This window comes from Pangasianodon hypophthalmus, chromosome 2 (assembly GCF_027358585.1).
Source record: "Pangasianodon hypophthalmus isolate fPanHyp1 chromosome 2, fPanHyp1.pri, whole genome shotgun sequence".
Lineage (NCBI taxonomy): Eukaryota > Metazoa > Chordata > Actinopteri > Siluriformes > Pangasiidae > Pangasianodon > Pangasianodon hypophthalmus.
Window position 1 is genome coordinate 20,293,470 of NC_069711.1, and position 19,467 is coordinate 20,312,936.

Genomic DNA, 19,467 nt, shown 5'->3' on the forward strand with positions numbered 1-19,467 from the left:
AAAAAGCACTAGATTAAAGTGCAGTATTTCTGACAAAGAGGTGGGTAGGAAAACATCATATTTATATTCCGTTGCAGAGATAATTTATACTTTTCTGAGTATTTTTTTTAATTCCATCGAAGTTGATTGTTTATGGTTAATACTTGAGAGAAAAATTCTTCTTTAGAAGTCCAATAGCACTGAATTTGGTGCTATTATCACAAAATATGACTCAGCTAATATGTAATTCTACTCTTTTCCTCTTTTTAGTTTATTATGGATCATGGCTTTTCTACCCACCTCTGTTCAGTGATCTCTGGTTAATTAATGCATGCAGCGAAACACCGGAGTTTTAGTAAATACTGTTGCAGAGGTGATACTTTCAACATGTAGATAATAACAAGCTTACTTGAGTGGAAGGCGATGTCTCTGCTTCAGCCTTGTAATTTATTTCTAATGAGTTCTTGGCGGCTGTATCGGGTTGCGTTTTGCTGTCAGTAGACCTTTGGGTGTATCATAAGGGACAGAAGCAATAAGACAGTGTTTATAGTGATGCTTGCTTTACTCGTCCCTATAGAAACATTTCACCTGTTGCTTTTCAGAACATATGGTAGAGAAGAGGTTTACCAAGCAAAATCTCCAGAATTTTTGGACGACCTTCTTTTGTCTAGCTTCCATTTCCTGCTACCGGTTCTCTCTGGTTGAGGATTGAGTTCCTCCCATTTCTCCAGCGGTGAAGGAACACCTGCTGCCAACATTCAACCAGATACATTTCTAAGATATAGCAAGTGATTTATTGAAAGGTTTCACACATTCATCCCCTTGACCTGGATACCTGAATCGAGAGAATCTTTCACAGGTGTACGAGAGCAGGGTTTGTTCTGTTCAACATCCACTTGTATCAGCTCAGTTTCATCTGCTTTCTTTCTATGAGGCGTGCTCTTGGTGGACATGGAACTCTTTCTGTCTTTACTGTTCCTCCTCTCACCAGGCTCACTCAGGTCTAGCAGGTCCAGAGAAGAGGACAGCACTGGGAACAGGAGATGTGAATATGTTAAATAGCTTCCAGAAGTTTAGGATGACCTCATTTATTCATCACCCCAAATAGCATATCACAGTTTCCCTCCCAAAATTAGCAGCACTGTAATATGATGAGAGGGGAACTGCTGCTACACTGGAGATTGGCTAATTTGGGAGAACAAAAACTAATTAAAATGTCTAATCTTAGGAACAACTCATTTTTTTACATTATGTACTGAATGAAGCAAACCCAACAGAATCACAATCAAAACAATAGCTGATGTATATCAGAAGCACAGGGTTTTGTCTGTTAATTAGTACACATGTATAATAGCAAAGCAAATGGATGTTTCTTCAACAAAGCCCTTGTTTCAGAGAAATGTCTGCACATTACTGCAGCATTATGAAGCTGAGTATTTGCGCCATGTGACTGTCGACAGGAAGGAACAAGAAATTATGACGTTCTCTGTTAGCTGCTATGGCTTGGGGCACTCACCAATATGAGTGGTCACTGTAATCAAAAAACAGCATGTGGATCCGACAGCCAGAGGGCTTGGAATTACATTATCTTTGATTTTATTTCTTTTCCTGCAGCAGAACAACAGTTTTGAAAGGTGTATAACAGTCAATCTGTATTTTGATCGTTAGAATTGATCCATGTAGGGGAGATTCAGCACAATTTTTGGTTTGAGTAAAATTACTCAAAGATGGTTTTAATTACAGACTATTTTTCACATAACATACAGTACATACGTTTGCTTCATATATCAAGTTCATGTTTCTCAATTGTAAGCAAGTACTGAACATATTTTACTGAAACCAAAAGGAGTCAATAGTAGCACCATTCAAAATGCTGTGAACTTACACGTACATCAGGGAAAATCAACCATAAACCGTCATACATTCATTACTCTACATTATTTATTCAATAGTTTGTGTGATTCTACGGTTTTAAAAAGTCTTTATACGAGCAAGAGACTTTTCTGTCTCAGTGCTCCAAGTTTCGCTATTCATAACAGTCTGAGACACTTCTGAAGCAAGATGCTTTACATTTATAACAGGTTTTATTACTATACTGCAGGTCGCACTCATGCTTTCTCATAATCTTGCAAACAGAAGCAGCATGCATAAACTCTGAAAGCTATGCTAACAGTTATTGTAGAGATACACTCACCGTCCACTTTATTAGGAACACCTGTATGCCTGCTCATTTATGCAGTTATCTGCCAATCATGTGGCAGCAGCACAATGCATAGAATCAGGCAGATACAGATCCAGAGCTGCAGTTAAAGTTCACATCAAACACAAGAATGGGGAAAAAGTGTGATCTCTGTGACTTTAACCGTGGCATGGTTGTTGGTGCCAGAAGGGCTGGTTTGAGTATTTCAGAAACTGCTGATCCCCTGGGATTTTTACACACAGCAGTCGCTAGAATTTACACAGACTGGTGCGAGAAACAAAAAAAACATCCTGTGTGGCTGAAAACCTGATGAGAGAGATCAGAGGAGAATGACCAGACTGTTCTGGCAGGAAGCTGACAGGGAGTCTGCAGTAACTCAAATAAGCACTCTTCACAACCATGGTGAGCAGAAAAGCAACTCAGAATGCACAACACATCAAATCTTGAGCTGGATGGGCTGCAACAGCAGAAGAACACATTGCGTTCCACTCCTGTCAGCCACGAACAGGAATCTGAGGCTATCATGGGCACAGACTCACCGAAACTGGTCAGTTAAAGACTGGAAAAAGACCAGGTGATTTCATTCCCTCATCTTCAACTGTCCAGTTTAGATAAGTCTGTGCCCATGATAGCCTCAGATTCCTGTTCTTGGCTGACAGGAGTGGAACCCGATGTTGTATTCTGCTGTTGTGAGTTCTCACGATCAAAGTCACAGAGATCACACTTTTCCACATTCTGATGTTTGATGCAAACATTAACTGAAGCTCTTGACCTGTATATGCATGATTTTATGCATTGTGCTGCTACCACATGATTGAATGATTGGATAATTGAATAAATGAGCAGGCATAACAGTGTTCCTATTAAAATGGATGGTGAATGTGAGTAACAACTTCACAGATTTCATTTTCTGAACAGGAAAGGAAAAATACTTACCTGGCCCATATTTATTTATTTATTTATTTATTTTTTGCAAATATATCTTGGTTGGTGTGCTGTCTTGTACTATGTGTGACACTGCACCAAAAGAAATTATTTATACACCCTGTAAAAACATTCTGATTCTGATTTAAAAAAAGCAACATTCCAAAGTCCAGCAAGAGTGAACATATCCCACTGGATTTTTCAAAGAGACAAGGAGGTGACACACTTGTATATTGATGTAATAGTGAAGCTGTATTTAGAGACTCTCCCCTACTAGCCAAAATGATACTATTGAACAAATCTTCCAACCATCTTTGAGTCTTAATACCAGATGATAGGTCAACACATGGCCATTCCAAATCACTTTTAACTAATCAAAATGTATAATATCCTAGTTTTGCTTGTTAAACTGCTTCATCACAGTCTGAATAGGCCTGTACCAATGGTCCCTACTGCAGACAATTACGACCTTATAGACAGCATAACACTGTCGGCGAGTGTAATAACAGGAAGCTGGAGCATCATTCATTCAGGTCCTCCACTCCTCTAAAATGACAAATTACTACAGACCTTTATTATACCCATTCTCATCACTCTCAGTAGAAATCAGTGGCACAGCCATTAACAGGATGGTTGAACCCTTCACATGAGGACCCACCCTTTAGATGGCTGACATAAAATCCTCTCCATCACAAAGAGGAAATGAAAAAGCATGTACTTATAGCCACAGCTGAGTGACTGCTTGGTGATGACTGAAAATATCAGGGTATCACACCTGTTCTTTTGGTTTGGCATCGGGACCTTCTGATAATGCTGCTAGGCCATCTGATTATGTGGAGGTCCTACTAAGGAAAATCCACCCTAAACAACTTGCGTACTAATCTTTATAATCAACATGTTGTTTTCAGTGGTGTCCAAGATTTATTTTGTAATGTAACTCTGAGTTGGCTTTTCTAGTCATTGATAAGTCATCATGTTGTTCTAGTTTCACTTTGGTTAATTATTTCCTACATTACCCACAATTCTGTTTGACTTCCTGCTGATAATGGTGGCAGTGGGATTTAGCCCACCCTTTATCTCTAACTAAAGGGAGTGATAGTCTGTCTGGTTCTCTCACTTCCTTATCTGTGTACACTGCTCAAATCAGATCACGTTTAAAGTTTCACTTTTCATGCTAATACCACTATTAACACCATCAAACTCGTCATGTAATAGATTGCTAACTAACCGAGCTGAGTCTTTGCCATAACAGTGCATTTTAACAAGATGCGTCTGTAGTTTGGTGATGTGTTGCGTGTCATTCCTTACAAACTAGAACTCGAGGCGCCATCTGCATCATATACTGTAGCTGCAGTGCATTCTGGAACTTTGAATCCAGTGTTTGCTGTCTTCCCTACTTCTACATTAATATGACATTCAACATTGCGGAAAAATGGTGAGTGAGAAAAGTCTAGAACCACAAGGTACCAACATGTATTTCCCAGGGGTAAGTTTGAAGCAAACCAGAAACAAAATTGATGTTTTCTGTTTGGTGATCTTGTCCCTAAGCCAAATACAGATTGTCACTTGTTTAAAAAGTAATAAAAAATATCACCTTCCTCTGTGATGCATATGTTAAATTACATGAAATTGCTATGGCAGCTGTTTTTGTAATAATATTCAGAAGACCCTAGAGATTGAAAATATTAATTGTTACCCAAGGAGAAATAAAATGGCCATGTCTGAGGTTTTTCTTAATTAAGCAGATGCGACCAGATGTTCAGCTGTTTATAGCTGTTTATATCCTGCTTTCGGTCTCGGTAAGATTTCCTCAAGAGAGGAGATCACACTTTCATACAATGCAGCAGTATCACCTGGGGGTTACTGAAGCAATTGTAAGGGAATTTAGTCAAAAAGGAGACTTTCTTTATGAAAACATGATGCAATTTTGCATTAGAGTAAAGAATGAAAAGCTGTCCAATATTCAAAGCATAATCACATAAAGATCAGCCATATAAAGATCAATAGCCAGCTCCTGATATTGCTCTCTAAACAAGCATCTTGTACTTTTTAGAGAGAACTAAGCGCCACCACAGAATCATTTCTTTGCAGTGAGTACCACCCAGTCTTTATTGTAGAGTAACAGACTGCTGTTTTATTGCAAATAGAAGGATCTTCTAAATGAAAAGTGGAGGCAATTAGAGCCCTGATAGAGGCCTCTCCAGATGTATGCACAATTAGAGACTAACAGCAAAGGGTCTCCTCAATGGGTGTAGATGTCTTAAGTATCTTGTGAAAGAGGAAAGCTAGACTGTATAAATACAGATATTTAGTCTTTTTGTGTACTTGAAATAATGGGTCTGTCTGAAAGTAAGAGCTCTCACGTTTCTAGCACTAGATTCATTTAGCCATGTTTTGGCAGCACACTGAGTGTTCACTTGTATAAGGTCATACACATTTGTCTCAGAGTCTCAGAATTATTAAAATATTTATGAAGTGCTTATATAAATTCAAATTCAGTTGGTCACACACACAACCATACACAGTATGACGTGCAGTGAAATGCTTTTTACGACTGTCCATGACAGAAAAATAGAATTTACTTGCATACAAGTAGAGAAAGGAAAAATATTAAAAGATAATATAAGAGATATAAAAACAGATGGAAGCAAAAGTATGGACTATTTTTGGAATAAAGTGCAGATATGTGCAGTTTTATGTGCAATGCAATGCAACATCGGGCTGAGGTAGTTGCAGGGAAATTGCTAACTATTTAATAAATATTAATAAGTATTGATTAGTGTGTGTGTGTGTGTGTATATATATATATATATATATATATATATATATATATATATATATATATGTATATATATGCCATAAATTGGCTAAATAATGAAGAATCATTATATACATTTATAAATAATCAACTTGAAGGAGCATGTCCTCCTGTTTGGTGCCTCTGCTGGGCCTACAGGGAAGGTGTTTATTCTGGTTGGTGCTCATGCACATTTAGAGTGAGGGTTGGAGGTAGACATGTTGGGAAGGAGGTCAGCTTTTCGATTACCTGCTGTGTTGGAGGTCACAGGGCGGGCAGCTCCATCACACTTGGTCTCGCACAAGAAGTCGTCGATGGAGGGGCTCAGCAAGGGACGGCTCTCTTGTTGTTCACTCACCAGCTGAAAAAAAAAACAGGTGCAAAATTTCACTGAGATCTACATAAATGCGCATTTTGGTGAAAGTAGCCTGCGTCCTTAGTGCAAACACTTTCTGATTCGTCAGTCCCATTCTAACTCTGGTCTATTTACAGATAATACCTCCAATTCCCAGTTTTGGTCCTGGTGTTGCGTAACATGACTCCTGTATCCCTTTTCTGCTTAATATAGGCTTTTGCTGCTTCCTTGAAGGCCAAGTTGCAACAGTCCTATCTAATTATTCTGCTGACAGAGTGAAAATAAAATAACACAGCTACATGATGGTTTTGGCATTTCAGTGCACATGTGTAAAGTTTATGTAATTAAGATGATGTCCCCCAGCTATTCCTTACGACTCTCATCTTACAAGTACGTGCATATCTGAAAGGTTGTCTGGCCTTCAGGGAGTCCAGCATCAAAGAACTGAGAAAAAACATCAATCATCATCCAGCTCTCATGGTGACTGTTCTGTTAGACTAACCCAGTGCAATGACTTTGTGAGTGCATTGCCGTCATCTTCTTCTATCTTCTTCGGCTCTGGGTCTTAAAGATGGATAAACCTATAAAGCACTGATGCTAATTCTTTTGTGAAACTGTCTTTCACCTTTTCCCTCCCTATATTTTCTATATAGCTGCTGAAGACATGCTGTAAATGTTTTAAATTTAAAATAAAATCCATATCCATTGATGCATGAATTGGTTGTGTTTGCATTATAATGTTATGCTGCAGAGAGAAGTAAGGCATCTGGTGTCCTGGACATTCAGTGTCTACCAGCTGGTTAGGCAATAACTCACATGCAGCATTAGATCCCATCCCCATGCTCTGTAGCTCAGTTTTAACATCAACAGACAGACTAGTGTATTTGTGTGTTTCAGAAACAAATGTGAGCATGATTTGAAATTTTTTAGCCTATTAAGCCTCACCCCATTGGAGATCCTTCTATATCCCATAGATTGTTTCTATATCCCAAAGCTTATTTGGGCTTTTATTTAGATTACTGCTTCTGAAGAAGCAATTAGAATCAAATCTCACCAAAGATGTAATGATGTTTTCAAACCTGGAGCTTGTATTTTCGTATCATACATTTTGAACTATGAAATAATGAAATAAGGATTTCATACTGGTTCAAGGAATGAAAACAGAAACATAAACATCCTTAACTGGTCCTGAACAGAAACGTTAATTTAAATCTCTGTTATCCATTGACAGCACTATTTGTTCTTTCCATGTAGCCCACTAGCTTATTATTTAAGTGTTACCTCCAAACTCTCAAATGATTTTTGCTCAGATCACATCTTACATACATTTCATTCAATGCCTCAATTTACATGCACAAGCTGTAATGTTATATGATGTCAGCTCATGGATGAGTAAGCAAGATGAATTAAACTTAACTGTAAATGTTTTCTCAACATAAAACCTCATTAAAGTATGCAGCAGACAGATATTCAGGCCTGTTTATTGTTGCGCTGCATTCACAATCCCTGTGAGAGTGAGAGAAAAACAGCTTAGCTAGCATACCCAGACAAGGGATGGGCATTTAGCCAGCTAGCATGTCTGTGCATTTGTAAATGGGGAATTTGCTAACTCTGTTGACGACATGTAACACTGTAACATGACTTATTTTGATCATAACAAATTCAGGTAATTTATTATGTGTTCTTTTATAGCTATTTTTTTGAAGCACAAACAGTAAAAATTCATAAGTTTGCAGTCACTTAATGCTGTTGCAGTAGTGACTGTGGACACATCCAAACCACATTCTACTAAATACTACTAAATAGTATAAAACCCTGTTGGTAGCATATTTTTAGCTGCACGCCTCTGGCATTGCTAGTAGCTTTTTGCTGCTGGGGATGCCTCAGGTTTCCTCACATGAACTCCTACAGTTACAACATGTTGGAGAGGAAGATATGGAGACGTTTCATATGTCTAGTAGGGTTTATGGACCTGTTGTAAACAAATTATGTACAGTATTTCACCAGTCTGTGGAAATGAAATGATGACCTCTTCAAAAGCAAAATCATTTTACAGGATAGATTTCTTCATGTGGAAGTATTTCATGTACCATGTTATGTATAGCATAGTTGTAGCAGAATCAGGCTGGATATTTCATAGATAAATCACTACTGCTTGCGAGCGCCACTTGTATTCTGCATCTGTCAGTATCATTTAAAAAAAATTAACTTCATCCTCTAATTGCCAGAGGAATATGAGAGAAAGTCTTTTAGAACTATGCTATCTAATTAGATCATTTTCTCTCTGTATTCAATTAAAACCATTCTGCACTGAATATAAATATAAAAGGACAGGCAATATTGATGGCAATCATTAAGAGGACAAGGCTTGTCCTAGTAATTGAACCAAAATAACTCCAAGCCTCATTGTAATTTGGCAAAAGTACTGTTATTTGCTTATGGTTCATTGTATCATTGTATCAGCAGATAGTTAGATGTAACCTAGTGGTTGCTCAACCTCACATTCTGAATGGAGAGAAAACAGAGCTAGTTCTTATTTATTGCTGAAATCCTGATTTGGAACAGGACCTTAATGATTAGCAGGGATGTTTACACAAACCGCAATAAATCAGAAAATCTAATTCGCCAGACTACGTCAAGAATTAAAATTACGACAGAGTGTAGGTAATAAGTTATGCTACAGGAGCTTAATACCCAAATTGAATAAAGTAATTAGTATAATGTATGGTTATGTATCGGCCAAGGGTATTGCCTGACCCAAACTACCTTTGCAAACTCCCCAGTAATATGCTGATGTGCACCAACAAAACGACAGCAAACAAATCAATCTGTAAAATAGACTGTTTCCAATGTTGGCTTAACTAGACTAGCCAAAGCTTCTAGACTACAGGATGCTATTGCACACACATTTCCGTAGTGGCCTGTATCTCTCTCAACATTAGGCTGTGTTTTAAAACATCACCATTCATTGAGAATTAGCATATGGTAGTTTGAATGGAAATGGGCTTTCACCAGCTGCTAAACGAGCAGGAGGTGTAAAGTATTGAGCTAGATTGCATCCAAACAAACTATAGTGTAAGAAAGAAAGATGACTAAATATGAAGGACATGTGTGAATATTTATCATGAGGGACTGTGAATGATAAGGAAGTGCTAAAACAAATGTCATCTTTAGGCAACTTACCCAAAAACACCCTGATATGAGCTAGCATTCACAAACTCAAGTGCATGATGTGGGGGCATCAAGGTCATATACTTAAGTATTTAATTAGGATGGGCTAATTAGTCTAGAATAAATTTTACTCTTCTGGGATTACACAAGAAACATTCTTTTGATGTCCTGTCTTGCTGTGTCTTTTCACAACTCTAACTGCCAGTGGGCCTCATAATGTGCATAATGATGCTGCTTACCCTTTCCACCCACTACACAATCTAGCTGGAAGTGAAAGGCCACTTAATTACCTATGTTGCCCAACAAAAGCATGAATAATGTTAGCTTCTACTCTGTATAATAATTACAGGAACTTGTCCTGATTCATTTTCCTAAAGAGGCATTTTCTTGAGGACGTGTCCTTCTGCTGCCTCTCAGTGAAATCAGATGATCATTTTGCACCTTTTTTCCTCTTATTCCCTGCAAAGTACTCTTTCCCGCTGTTTACACATGCTGACGAGCAAATCCAGAATTATGTAATGGAAAAGCTCAGCTAATTGTGTTGCTTGAGTGTGGTTCCTATTGCCATCTCTAAGATATTGTTGTCAAGGGAAACCAGGAGCAGTGAAGCTGGCAGGAGTCTTGAGGGACAGAGATGGGGCCAGCAGGGCAGGAGAGGGGGTTAAGGAGACAATCATTACACTGCTTTAGATAACAGCAGGAATTTACTTCCTGCAATGCATGACTATTATATTTCAGCAGGGCTGATTTTCCTAAAAAATACCTTACCTTACCTTCCTATCTCAATGGTGAAACTTAAACTACCTGATTTCTCCTATCTTTGAAACAAAATTAAGTTAACCATTCAGCATTCCTCCTGTCTTTCAGGACTGATATTAATTTGTTTGGTGATTGGAATAAAAAACGAAACACCTTCAGACATTATAACACTCATGATTTAGAGGTTTATGAGTAAACCTTGTCTGTTCTGTATTGATTTTTTTTAAAGGTCGACATCTCTATTGACTTTTTAACAAAGTCAAAATTCCAGCATTGCTTGACTTTCCTTCCCCAACCGTGTTTCATTTAGTGTTTTAGAAAATATAGACCTGATGTAAACGTGTCAATATAAGCCTGACACCAGTACTGAGTTGTGTAATACCACATGTTTTTATCCACATTGTGGTAATTCATTCAAACCAAACAAAACTCAAACAATCAGACCACTTACAAAGCCTAAGAATTTCTAATTACATTTGCAAAAGGCAAGATGTTGATATACAAACATTTAAATATCACATAGATAAATTTTAACATTTGTAACATGCACACACTAAAATGCCATAAATCATTAATAGTGCACTCCACTCAATTAAACATCAAGCTAGTACATGTATTATTACACAAATTGAATGAACGCATTTGATACCTACAAGAGCTCTGCACACACGCCTACATGCACACGCATATAAGAAGTTTAAAAAGCATTATACAAAGCAAATGACTCAAACACACAGGAAACACACAAGCAAGTCAAGGGTGGCAATGGCTAGACCCAGACCAGGCACAGAGAAGCAAAGCAACTCACTATAACACACACATACACAAGAGAGACTGCTTAGACATCTAAGGAAGTTGGAAAAGAATTTCATGCTGTTACGTACACAACTATAGAATGAAACGGAGACCAAGGTTAGCTGCTTATGAGGTGTAAAAAACCCATTATGCCAGGCAGTGAAGTACTACTCTGTGAATTTCTCCTTTTATTTCATTTCACCGCTTATATTATGGAACAGGCCTGTCACCTTGTGACAAAGTTGTGCTTAGTAGAAGTAAGTTTAGATACAGCTTATGTCTAGCTAAACTCATCCACTTAGTCCCATTTCTGCAGCTAAGATAACGTACATGTGAACATACTAAAGAGCTCCGTTTTAAACCCCATAGAGCAGCTCAGAATGAAATAAAAACAGCATGTGGGAATTGGTCAGTGAGTTTTTGATGGGAGACAGATATTATGAGTTTAAAGGCTTTAAAGTAGAGGTTAGAAATGGGATGGTCAAAGCCTTGCCATTGGTTAAATCCAATCCAAATGGGCGAGGCCTTTGACCCTCAGCGTTGCTGCGACAGATCTGCCCACCTTGTTGGTCACCGTGAGGAGGGGTTTGCCTTCTGGGGACGCCTTATTGGGTATCTCCTTCAGGACCATGGCAACGGCCTTATCTGCAGCCCTAGAGTCTTTCCCCTACAACAGTGAAATCAACAATGACTTGTGTCAGGACAAAAATGTTCAGTTATTCCAGTATATTAATCCTCCTAGGGTGTTTATTCTCTAATGTTGCCCATTACACACACTTTCCTCACACACATCACTCTGACTGCTGACGCAGGGGCCGGAGCAGTGATACAAACATCCACAGACTTATCATCCACAGGCTTTACATTATTAGTTTGAGAAGTCTAGAAAGTCAGTCATTTCTGAACTCAGCCATCACCCTTGGAACAGGAATCGGACTGATTCAAAAGCTGGGTTATGTAAGAGTATCAAATTGATCCAAAAAACCAACCTTTATTCTAGAGAACAAATAATATGCACACTGGAAAACCAAGTCACTGACTGTAAAGAGCATTTTAACTAAAAGAAATAAAGAAAAACAAAGAAATTTAACTGAAATTTAACAAGACATTTAGTGTGTTGGGTTTCACAGATGACCCTAACAGAAAATAACAAAAGTGGTCAGATATAAACTCTGCCAGAGTGCACGGCAAATCTCTGCTTCTTATTATACTGATATTATACTGATGATATTTGTCTTATATTTTGTATTATTACTTTTCTGTAGGAAACACTTTAATCTATATTTTTATAGAAAATTTATAAAAAGGGGGTACTTTTTTCCTTTTTTAACCTACAAAACATTGGGGGTGGAAAGATTTGTACTCATCTGTGTATAGTTATACAGTGACTTAATATAATATTTAAATTAGATTTAAATGTTGTGAGAATTGCATTTCCGTGGTAAAAATATATTTTCTATCTCACACAAAACATGTCTTGGCAGTACACTGAACTTGTCCTCTCAGTATAGATGAAAAAGTTACCCCAAAATGATTAAACTGGATTCAAATTAAAACTCAAACTCACTTGTTTTCCTTTTTAATAAATTTACTGCTGATTTAACATTAAGTCAGTCTCGGTCTCTAGATTTCTACAGCTAATTTACCATCTTTGACCTTTGGTCTGTGTATCATCTTAGGCTTGGGTCTCATAAAGAATTGGTGCTTTTACTTTTAAAACCCACCTGTATCCACACAAACCACGTCAGCCAAAGTGTGAGTAAAACCATTTTACAAGGACAAATAATCTGCAAAATCAACTCTTCTGGACTCTATACCTGTAGGGCAGATGTAAGTCACTTTGGATAAGGGCATCTGCTAAATGCTGTAAATGTAGGGCAGACAATGTTTGCTTGCTCAACATGATATGACTTTATCTCCTATGTGGCCATTACCATACAGCAACAGCACAGCAGAAAAAAGTGTAGATCAGTTGGTTTAATTTGAAACTGAAGAAGAATGCTTGGATTAATTAAATTAATTGTTTGCCATGTAAACCTGTAAAAATGTGATGCTAACACAGCAATGCCTTAGGTGCCTTACGTTTTTAACTCATAAACATGTTTACTAATTAAAGACCTGGATCTGCTACAGCAGTCTTTTCTAAGTGCTATAACAGGAATTTAATTTTATTTTATTTAAACCCAGAATCAGTGCCACAATATTCACTCTGAAATATGCATTTTTAGCAGTGTAAAATAAATACAAATACATTACAGAATGCAATTTGAGGGCTATATTAAATATCTAAGTATAATATTATAAATTATACCACAGTGCTGCAGAATTCTCCATTCTGGTTGGCTAATTTTCTATAACAGCAGTATAGAAGAGTATTTCAATAGTTCTGGCTGTAAGCCAAAGCACAGGTTTATATAAATGCACTCATTCTTATATGTTATTGCTTCTATAACAACAACTTACACAGAGACTTGCCTTGTGGATGCTTTTTATAAATTGTAGTAGTTGGTAAACTGCTTTGATATAAGAGGAATAAAACACTTTGTGCCATCCTGTTATTAAAAATTAATCGATGTTATATGATAATGATTATTGATTATTTTCCTATAACGGCACGCCCCGTCATGTTTTATTCCCTTCATAAATACTCACGAGTAGTCCACGCTACGCTTCTTTACTTCTGACATTGTTGGTACAAAGGGTACTGGAGATCTCTTTGTGAGCACTTTATGCATGAATAATTAAACCTTTTTTCCTTTGACTTGCTGCTTTGTGACAATGTCTGTTGTTAAAAGTGATATACAAATAAAGTGACTTGACTTGCTTCTCCGTTATTATGATTAGGAGCTGTTGTGTACCTCTTTAGTATTAAAGTGCTGTTTTATAGCTGGCAGCCAATTAATGCGGGTGGATTACAGAACGCTTAACTGAGACAAATGTGCAGAGAGAGCAAATTAATGTGATTATCACAACTATGACTTTTCATGCCTATTACTCTCAATATATTCATAATGTATTAGATGTTTATTTGAATCTTTGCCTAAGTTATATTTGTATATTATCACATTAGGTCAAACTTACATTAAGTATATAACCGAAAAACTTTATCATATTGCAGCTTACAGCATATTTCTTCAAATGGAATGCAGACTGCTTAATCAAGCTGCATTTTCTATCACCCAATTCCTTTGGATTTAAAGGTAAGCTTTTATTTTACTGGGAGTGGCCAAGACATAACTGCAGAGCGGGTGCACAGAAAGCACTAGTCCTGGCAGCCTTGGAGGCACAAAGTGCATGCTGGTAATTTTAATAATCTGAATGGGCCATCAAGAAATCAAGTTAGCCTGGCGCATCGTAATGCAGTTCTTCTTGCAGATAACTTTCCCTGCATATCTATTGATGTAGCTTTTGAACTTAAGTGTCTGATGTAGAGATGGATGACAAATTAAAAAGAAAAAAATAGTGGCTCTATTACACTGTGGGGGTCTTTATTTATTTAGCTGGCACGGTGTGGGTTTTGGAACTGTCATTCAAAATCAATACAAAGTTCTTCTGACTGATCACCTCTATACTATGATGAAAAATGTCTATCCTAATGGATAGATTCTACCCTAGTGGCCTCTTTCAGGATGACCCTGTCCCCTTCTACAAGGCACGATGATTCAATTAATAGTTTGATAAGTGTGAAAATGATGTACACCCTATGCTATAGCCTTCATACTTGCCAGATCTGAACGCAGTTGAACACCTATGGAAGACTTGGACTTATGCTGGATGAGAGAATATTATTTGGAAGAATTGTGTTCATCCCGCCGGTACAGTTCTAGAGACTTGTATAATCATATGCCAAGGTACATTAAAGATGTACTGGCCACTTGTGGAGGCCGATCATCTTGCTAAGACACTTAACTTAAGTTGTTTTTTTCTTTATTTTGTCTGTAAGTTTCTAGCTTTAAAAACAGGCCCACAGTGAGAAAGGAATTGGCAGCACTGTAATGCCTGCTGCTTGGTCAGTGTTTGGTCAGTATGTAGTCCCAGGATTATGTAACAGCAGTGGGGATAATGGCTGTTAGCTGCTGGCACACCATTTTCTGTATGCCATATTGATGCTCCGCCTGAAAGAGAAATCATGTTAAATGGCTCTGATGCTGCACAAGCCATAAATTATCTGGGTTCAAGACCCAAAGCCATTAGGTGTGGTGTGTAGCATAGCACTGCACTGAGACAGCGAGGAGAAGAGAGCTATGGCCTGTCTTGAACCGAATAGGGAGCTCTTAATGAAGCCTACAGAGACAGATGTTAGGACATGTCCTTGCACAACACTATGCAGTAGTTCATCCAAGAACCTGTCGTCCGCCTCAACCCCTCCACATGGAGGAATGATTCACCATCCAAAGCCTTTAGGTGTTTGTGAAAAGCTCCACACAGAGCAGATTTCTCTCATGTAATGCCCTTTTAAGGCTTCCTCTGAGGACATGTGTACATGAATAAGTAGTTCACAGTTTGCAATGTCACATATACTGTGCTGTAGAGCGTTCAAAGTAACTGTTATACAAAAAGTGTCTCCATTTCCACTTAATCTTATAAATATGCCTACAGACACACAGTAAGATTGGAAAGGGTCAAGGGATATGCTCGTCTCAGTCTCTTCAACATATAGTAATATAGTAAATATGACCTGCAATCAATTTGCACTCTGCCATCAAAAGTTGCTGAGCTGTTTTTCTTATCTGAACATTCACAAACCATGTTCTGAGACTAATATTACCAACTGCTGTACTCAGCCTGGCATACACAATGACTGTCAGAATTCCAGAAATTCTGAAATTAGGAACACAGGGCAAACTTCTAGGCAGCACAAATACATTTGGCTGTAAACTCATATTTTTTGAGCCACTGTTAAATCCTCAATATACACAAACCTGAGACTGCATCACAATAATTGAATTCTGTATTAATATGACAGACGTTAAAACAATAAAGCCATGGTTCTTTCCATAGAATACCCTAATCTTTGCCTGTTGTGTTCCTCAGCATTCAAAGCATACTGTTAACAGACTACACTGCATCATGGAAGAATAAGCAACTTGCAGGTTTTTTTATTACAGTGACCTGAAGTGGAGTGCCTTAAACCCCCTTTTACACATGATAAAATCACTGTAACACACACCCGCTCATGTAGTGTTGCCCCCTCTTTTCAGGGGGAAGTAATTAATGCATGTTCAAAAAGTTGCCAGATGATCTAATAGACTAATTTGCTTATTTATTGATTCGTTTTGATCACTGCATATTAAAATACAGCAGCTGTGATGTGAGCTGGAGAGCTGTAACATGTGCAGGACAGTCACTTACATCTGCTCTAGAAGTTGCTATCAGATGACATGGAGGGGATATCATACCGGGGTTTTCATACCACTGCTACACTGATGACACTCACATTATCCTCTCCTCTTCACCCACAGACACTCATGCTTCTACACAGATCTCAGCAGGTCTGAAACTTAATCCCAGAAAAACTGAGTTGCTGTACATCCCTGGTGATGCATCCCCACGTCAAGATCTTGTGATCTCACTGGATAGCTCAAATCTCACCGGATAGCTCAAATCTCACCATCTGTTACTGCATGCAACCTTGGGGTAATCATAGGCAACCATCTCTTCTGCTCACCTCACGTCACTAAGCTGACTCATTCATGCTGCTTTCTCCTTTACAGCATTATGAGGATCTGGCCACTTCTATTCACAGGCCACTCAGATGCATGTTCAATCCCTTGTCATTTCAAGACTGGACTACTGCAACTCGCTCCTGGGTCTAACAATTTCCTAGGTCTGCCTCTGCGCGCCACCTGACCTCTGTCAAATAATCCAGAATGCAGCTGCATGACTTCAGTCTCCCCAAGTTTCCAACCTTCACTGCTTTCTTCCACTGGCTTCCAGATTTAAAACACTGATGCTTGCTTACAAAGCCAAAAACAGCCCAGTGCCCTCCTACCTTAAAGCACTTATCACACCCCGCACTGCACCACGCTCCCTCAGATCTTCTACCACTGCTTGAATGGACCCACCATCTCTCAGGGTGCCAGGAAGACATATATCAAGGCTCTTCTCTGTCCTGGCACCTAGATTGTGAAATGAATTTCTCCTGGCTGTCTGAACAGCCAGCTGAGTCACTGGCAATTTTCAAATGAAGATTAAAGTCCTACCTCTTCATGAAATACATACTTAGATTACATATTTGTTATTTAAGAAAGTGTTGTTGTCTGGCAGTATTTCATACAGTACTAACCTTCCCAGTTGGGTTTTTAGACTGATGGTACTCTTAGTCCCTGATCTAGTGAACCACTACGAAGACATGTTTATTGATAGGGACTTCAAAGCACTTCTATAAGTCATACTGGATAAAAGTGTTGGCTAAATGCTATAAATGTAAGATTTGTTGCTATTTTTTTTTTAAAATAAAGTCACTAAAAGTCTCTATGTTGGCAAAAATGCTCTCGTGGCTTATTGTGTTAGCATACTTAAACTATAAGAAACAAGAAAAGTTTAGCAACGTAAAAGGTTCTTTAGTTTATACCTCTGGTAAAACCAGTAATTGTTCCATGCAAAACCCAACAACAAAAGCAGAAGAAGAGGTAATAATATAAGAGGTAGTAAGAGATAATAATAAGAGGTAGTATAGTAATAGTTGCACAGGAAACTAGTATATGTATAAAGAAACACAGTAATATAGTAGAAAGAATATGTATACAAGACGTTTTTATTACCAACTCCCTCTTCACAAACCAGCTGTCTTCAGCCTGGCATACACAGCAATGGTCATGTCCAATACTAACGAGTGGCAGTAGACAGAATTGTGTATCACATTGAATAAACACAAACAATGTTCACAAAAATGGCATTTTTTCTCCACGTGTTATGAGCACTTCAATCAACTGATCTAATTATTAACTACACTGAGCCCAGCACAAATTCGTTTAACTTTACAGCTTGTACATCCAAAGAAAGTGATAATTAAGGTGCAGCTTGCTTGTATGTGAATGTTTGTGCTTTTAGTGTTAACTAGCTATAGGTGATACCCTGCGTGCACACACATTTAACTTGTTTAATGAACAGGAAGATGAAAAGGAAGGATTTCACACATGCATGTGCATATCTCAGGGTGGAGGTTTTTAAGCTCAAGAAATCATCTCATGATTGCTTAAACAATAATATTTTCTGCATGGTTTTGGTACATGTTCCCCCACTACAAAGCTATATATAGCTGTAAGTACTAAAAGAGTTCTCTAACACATTCAAAGTTAGCACCCGTGTTTAACCTGTCACAGAAGAACAATGCCAAATGTGGCAGAAAGATTGCATTCACAATGTACTAACTTTAAATTGTCCTTGCTTGCTTTCCTCTTCAACAGTGATGTCTCAATTGCTACAGCGAATATTTTAACATCAAGACAATCTGTTCTATACTTAGAGGTTCAAGATAAAGAAGGTTGTCTAATAATAATCGACATTTTTTTAGAAGGTAAAGAATTTACATTAAAGTATATTTAGCAAGATAAAAGACCTGGAGAATTATAAATAACATAAGTATGTTTTTAATCTGGGTTTTAAAACACTTTTAGGCCCTGATGTAAAAGATCCTTAAAAAAGTTGTCTTTTTTGCAAGTGCGACATTAGAAATTCAGTATGCAGACATGATGATTTACAAAATATAACTGTGTAAAAATGCAAAATAAGGGGCTAGAAACAATATTTCAATGAGTTTCTTTTGCCTGTGTTAAATGTTCTTGATAGCCATGGCTATCATTTGGATCATAAAGAGAGAAGTGAAAATGAAATTTGACACGTATACACAATTACACAGCAAGTATACTGCTGACTAAAGTTGGTAATGTGTGTCTGACGAAAAACAGTCCAAAATTCAATATCAAGGCAAAATTTTAAAAAGAGTTCAGACCTGAGTGTGCTCTGTGCATTGTCTTTTTGTGCGTTAATAAGGTAAATTTTCACTGGCTCTCTTTAAACACTAATAGCATTTGATGCTGCAAACATGTGGCATATATCTAATATTAAACCAACCTTACTATGGAAATATTTCATACTGAGACTTAAGTCTAAGAAACTATAGAAAAGTAATAATTGACAGAAACGGGCTTTCACGAGTTTAATACCTGATCTTTGTTTGCATAATTTGCACCCACAATCATCATTCCCAAAGTGACTTTCAGGTTGAGAAAACAGGGCACAGCTTAAGGATGACAGGTGAAAAACACCTTCCACAAGCAAGTACTCCTTAAGTACTCCTCGGGATTAACAGCAAGCTTACTGTGGAACAAAGTGTTTGGGCTGGGCTATACTGCTGCAGGAGACATGAACTTAAACCTTTCAGCACTTTAAACATTTCAAGCTGGACTTTGTGCAGAGCCTAATGGAGATTGAATAAGCTCTGTTGAGACAACAATTTCTTTTATTCTACACATGTCTGGCCTA

General features: G+C 37.8%; 1 protein-coding gene across 4 annotated transcripts in view; it reads right to left on the bottom strand.

Annotated features, from left to right (window-relative positions):
* Positions 1-19,467, bottom strand: part of pex5la (peroxisomal biogenesis factor 5-like a) — a 70,026-nt gene that overhangs the window by 21,166 nt on the left and 29,393 nt on the right. For 2 of the 4 annotated variants that reach the window (XM_026917411.3, XM_026917428.3), the window contains exons 2-6: positions 11,543-11,647; positions 6,150-6,261; positions 815-1,009; positions 607-727; positions 389-482 (exon numbers count right to left, since the gene is read on the bottom strand). In XM_026917411.3, coding sequence (XP_026773212.1) covers positions 389-482; positions 607-727; positions 815-1,009; positions 6,150-6,261; positions 11,543-11,647 — 627 coding nt within the window. The remainder of the gene's footprint in view (positions 1-388; positions 483-606; positions 728-814; positions 1,010-6,149; positions 6,262-11,542; positions 11,648-19,467) is intronic. The other 2 variants (XM_026917418.3, XM_026917435.3) reach the window with 2 other exon arrangements.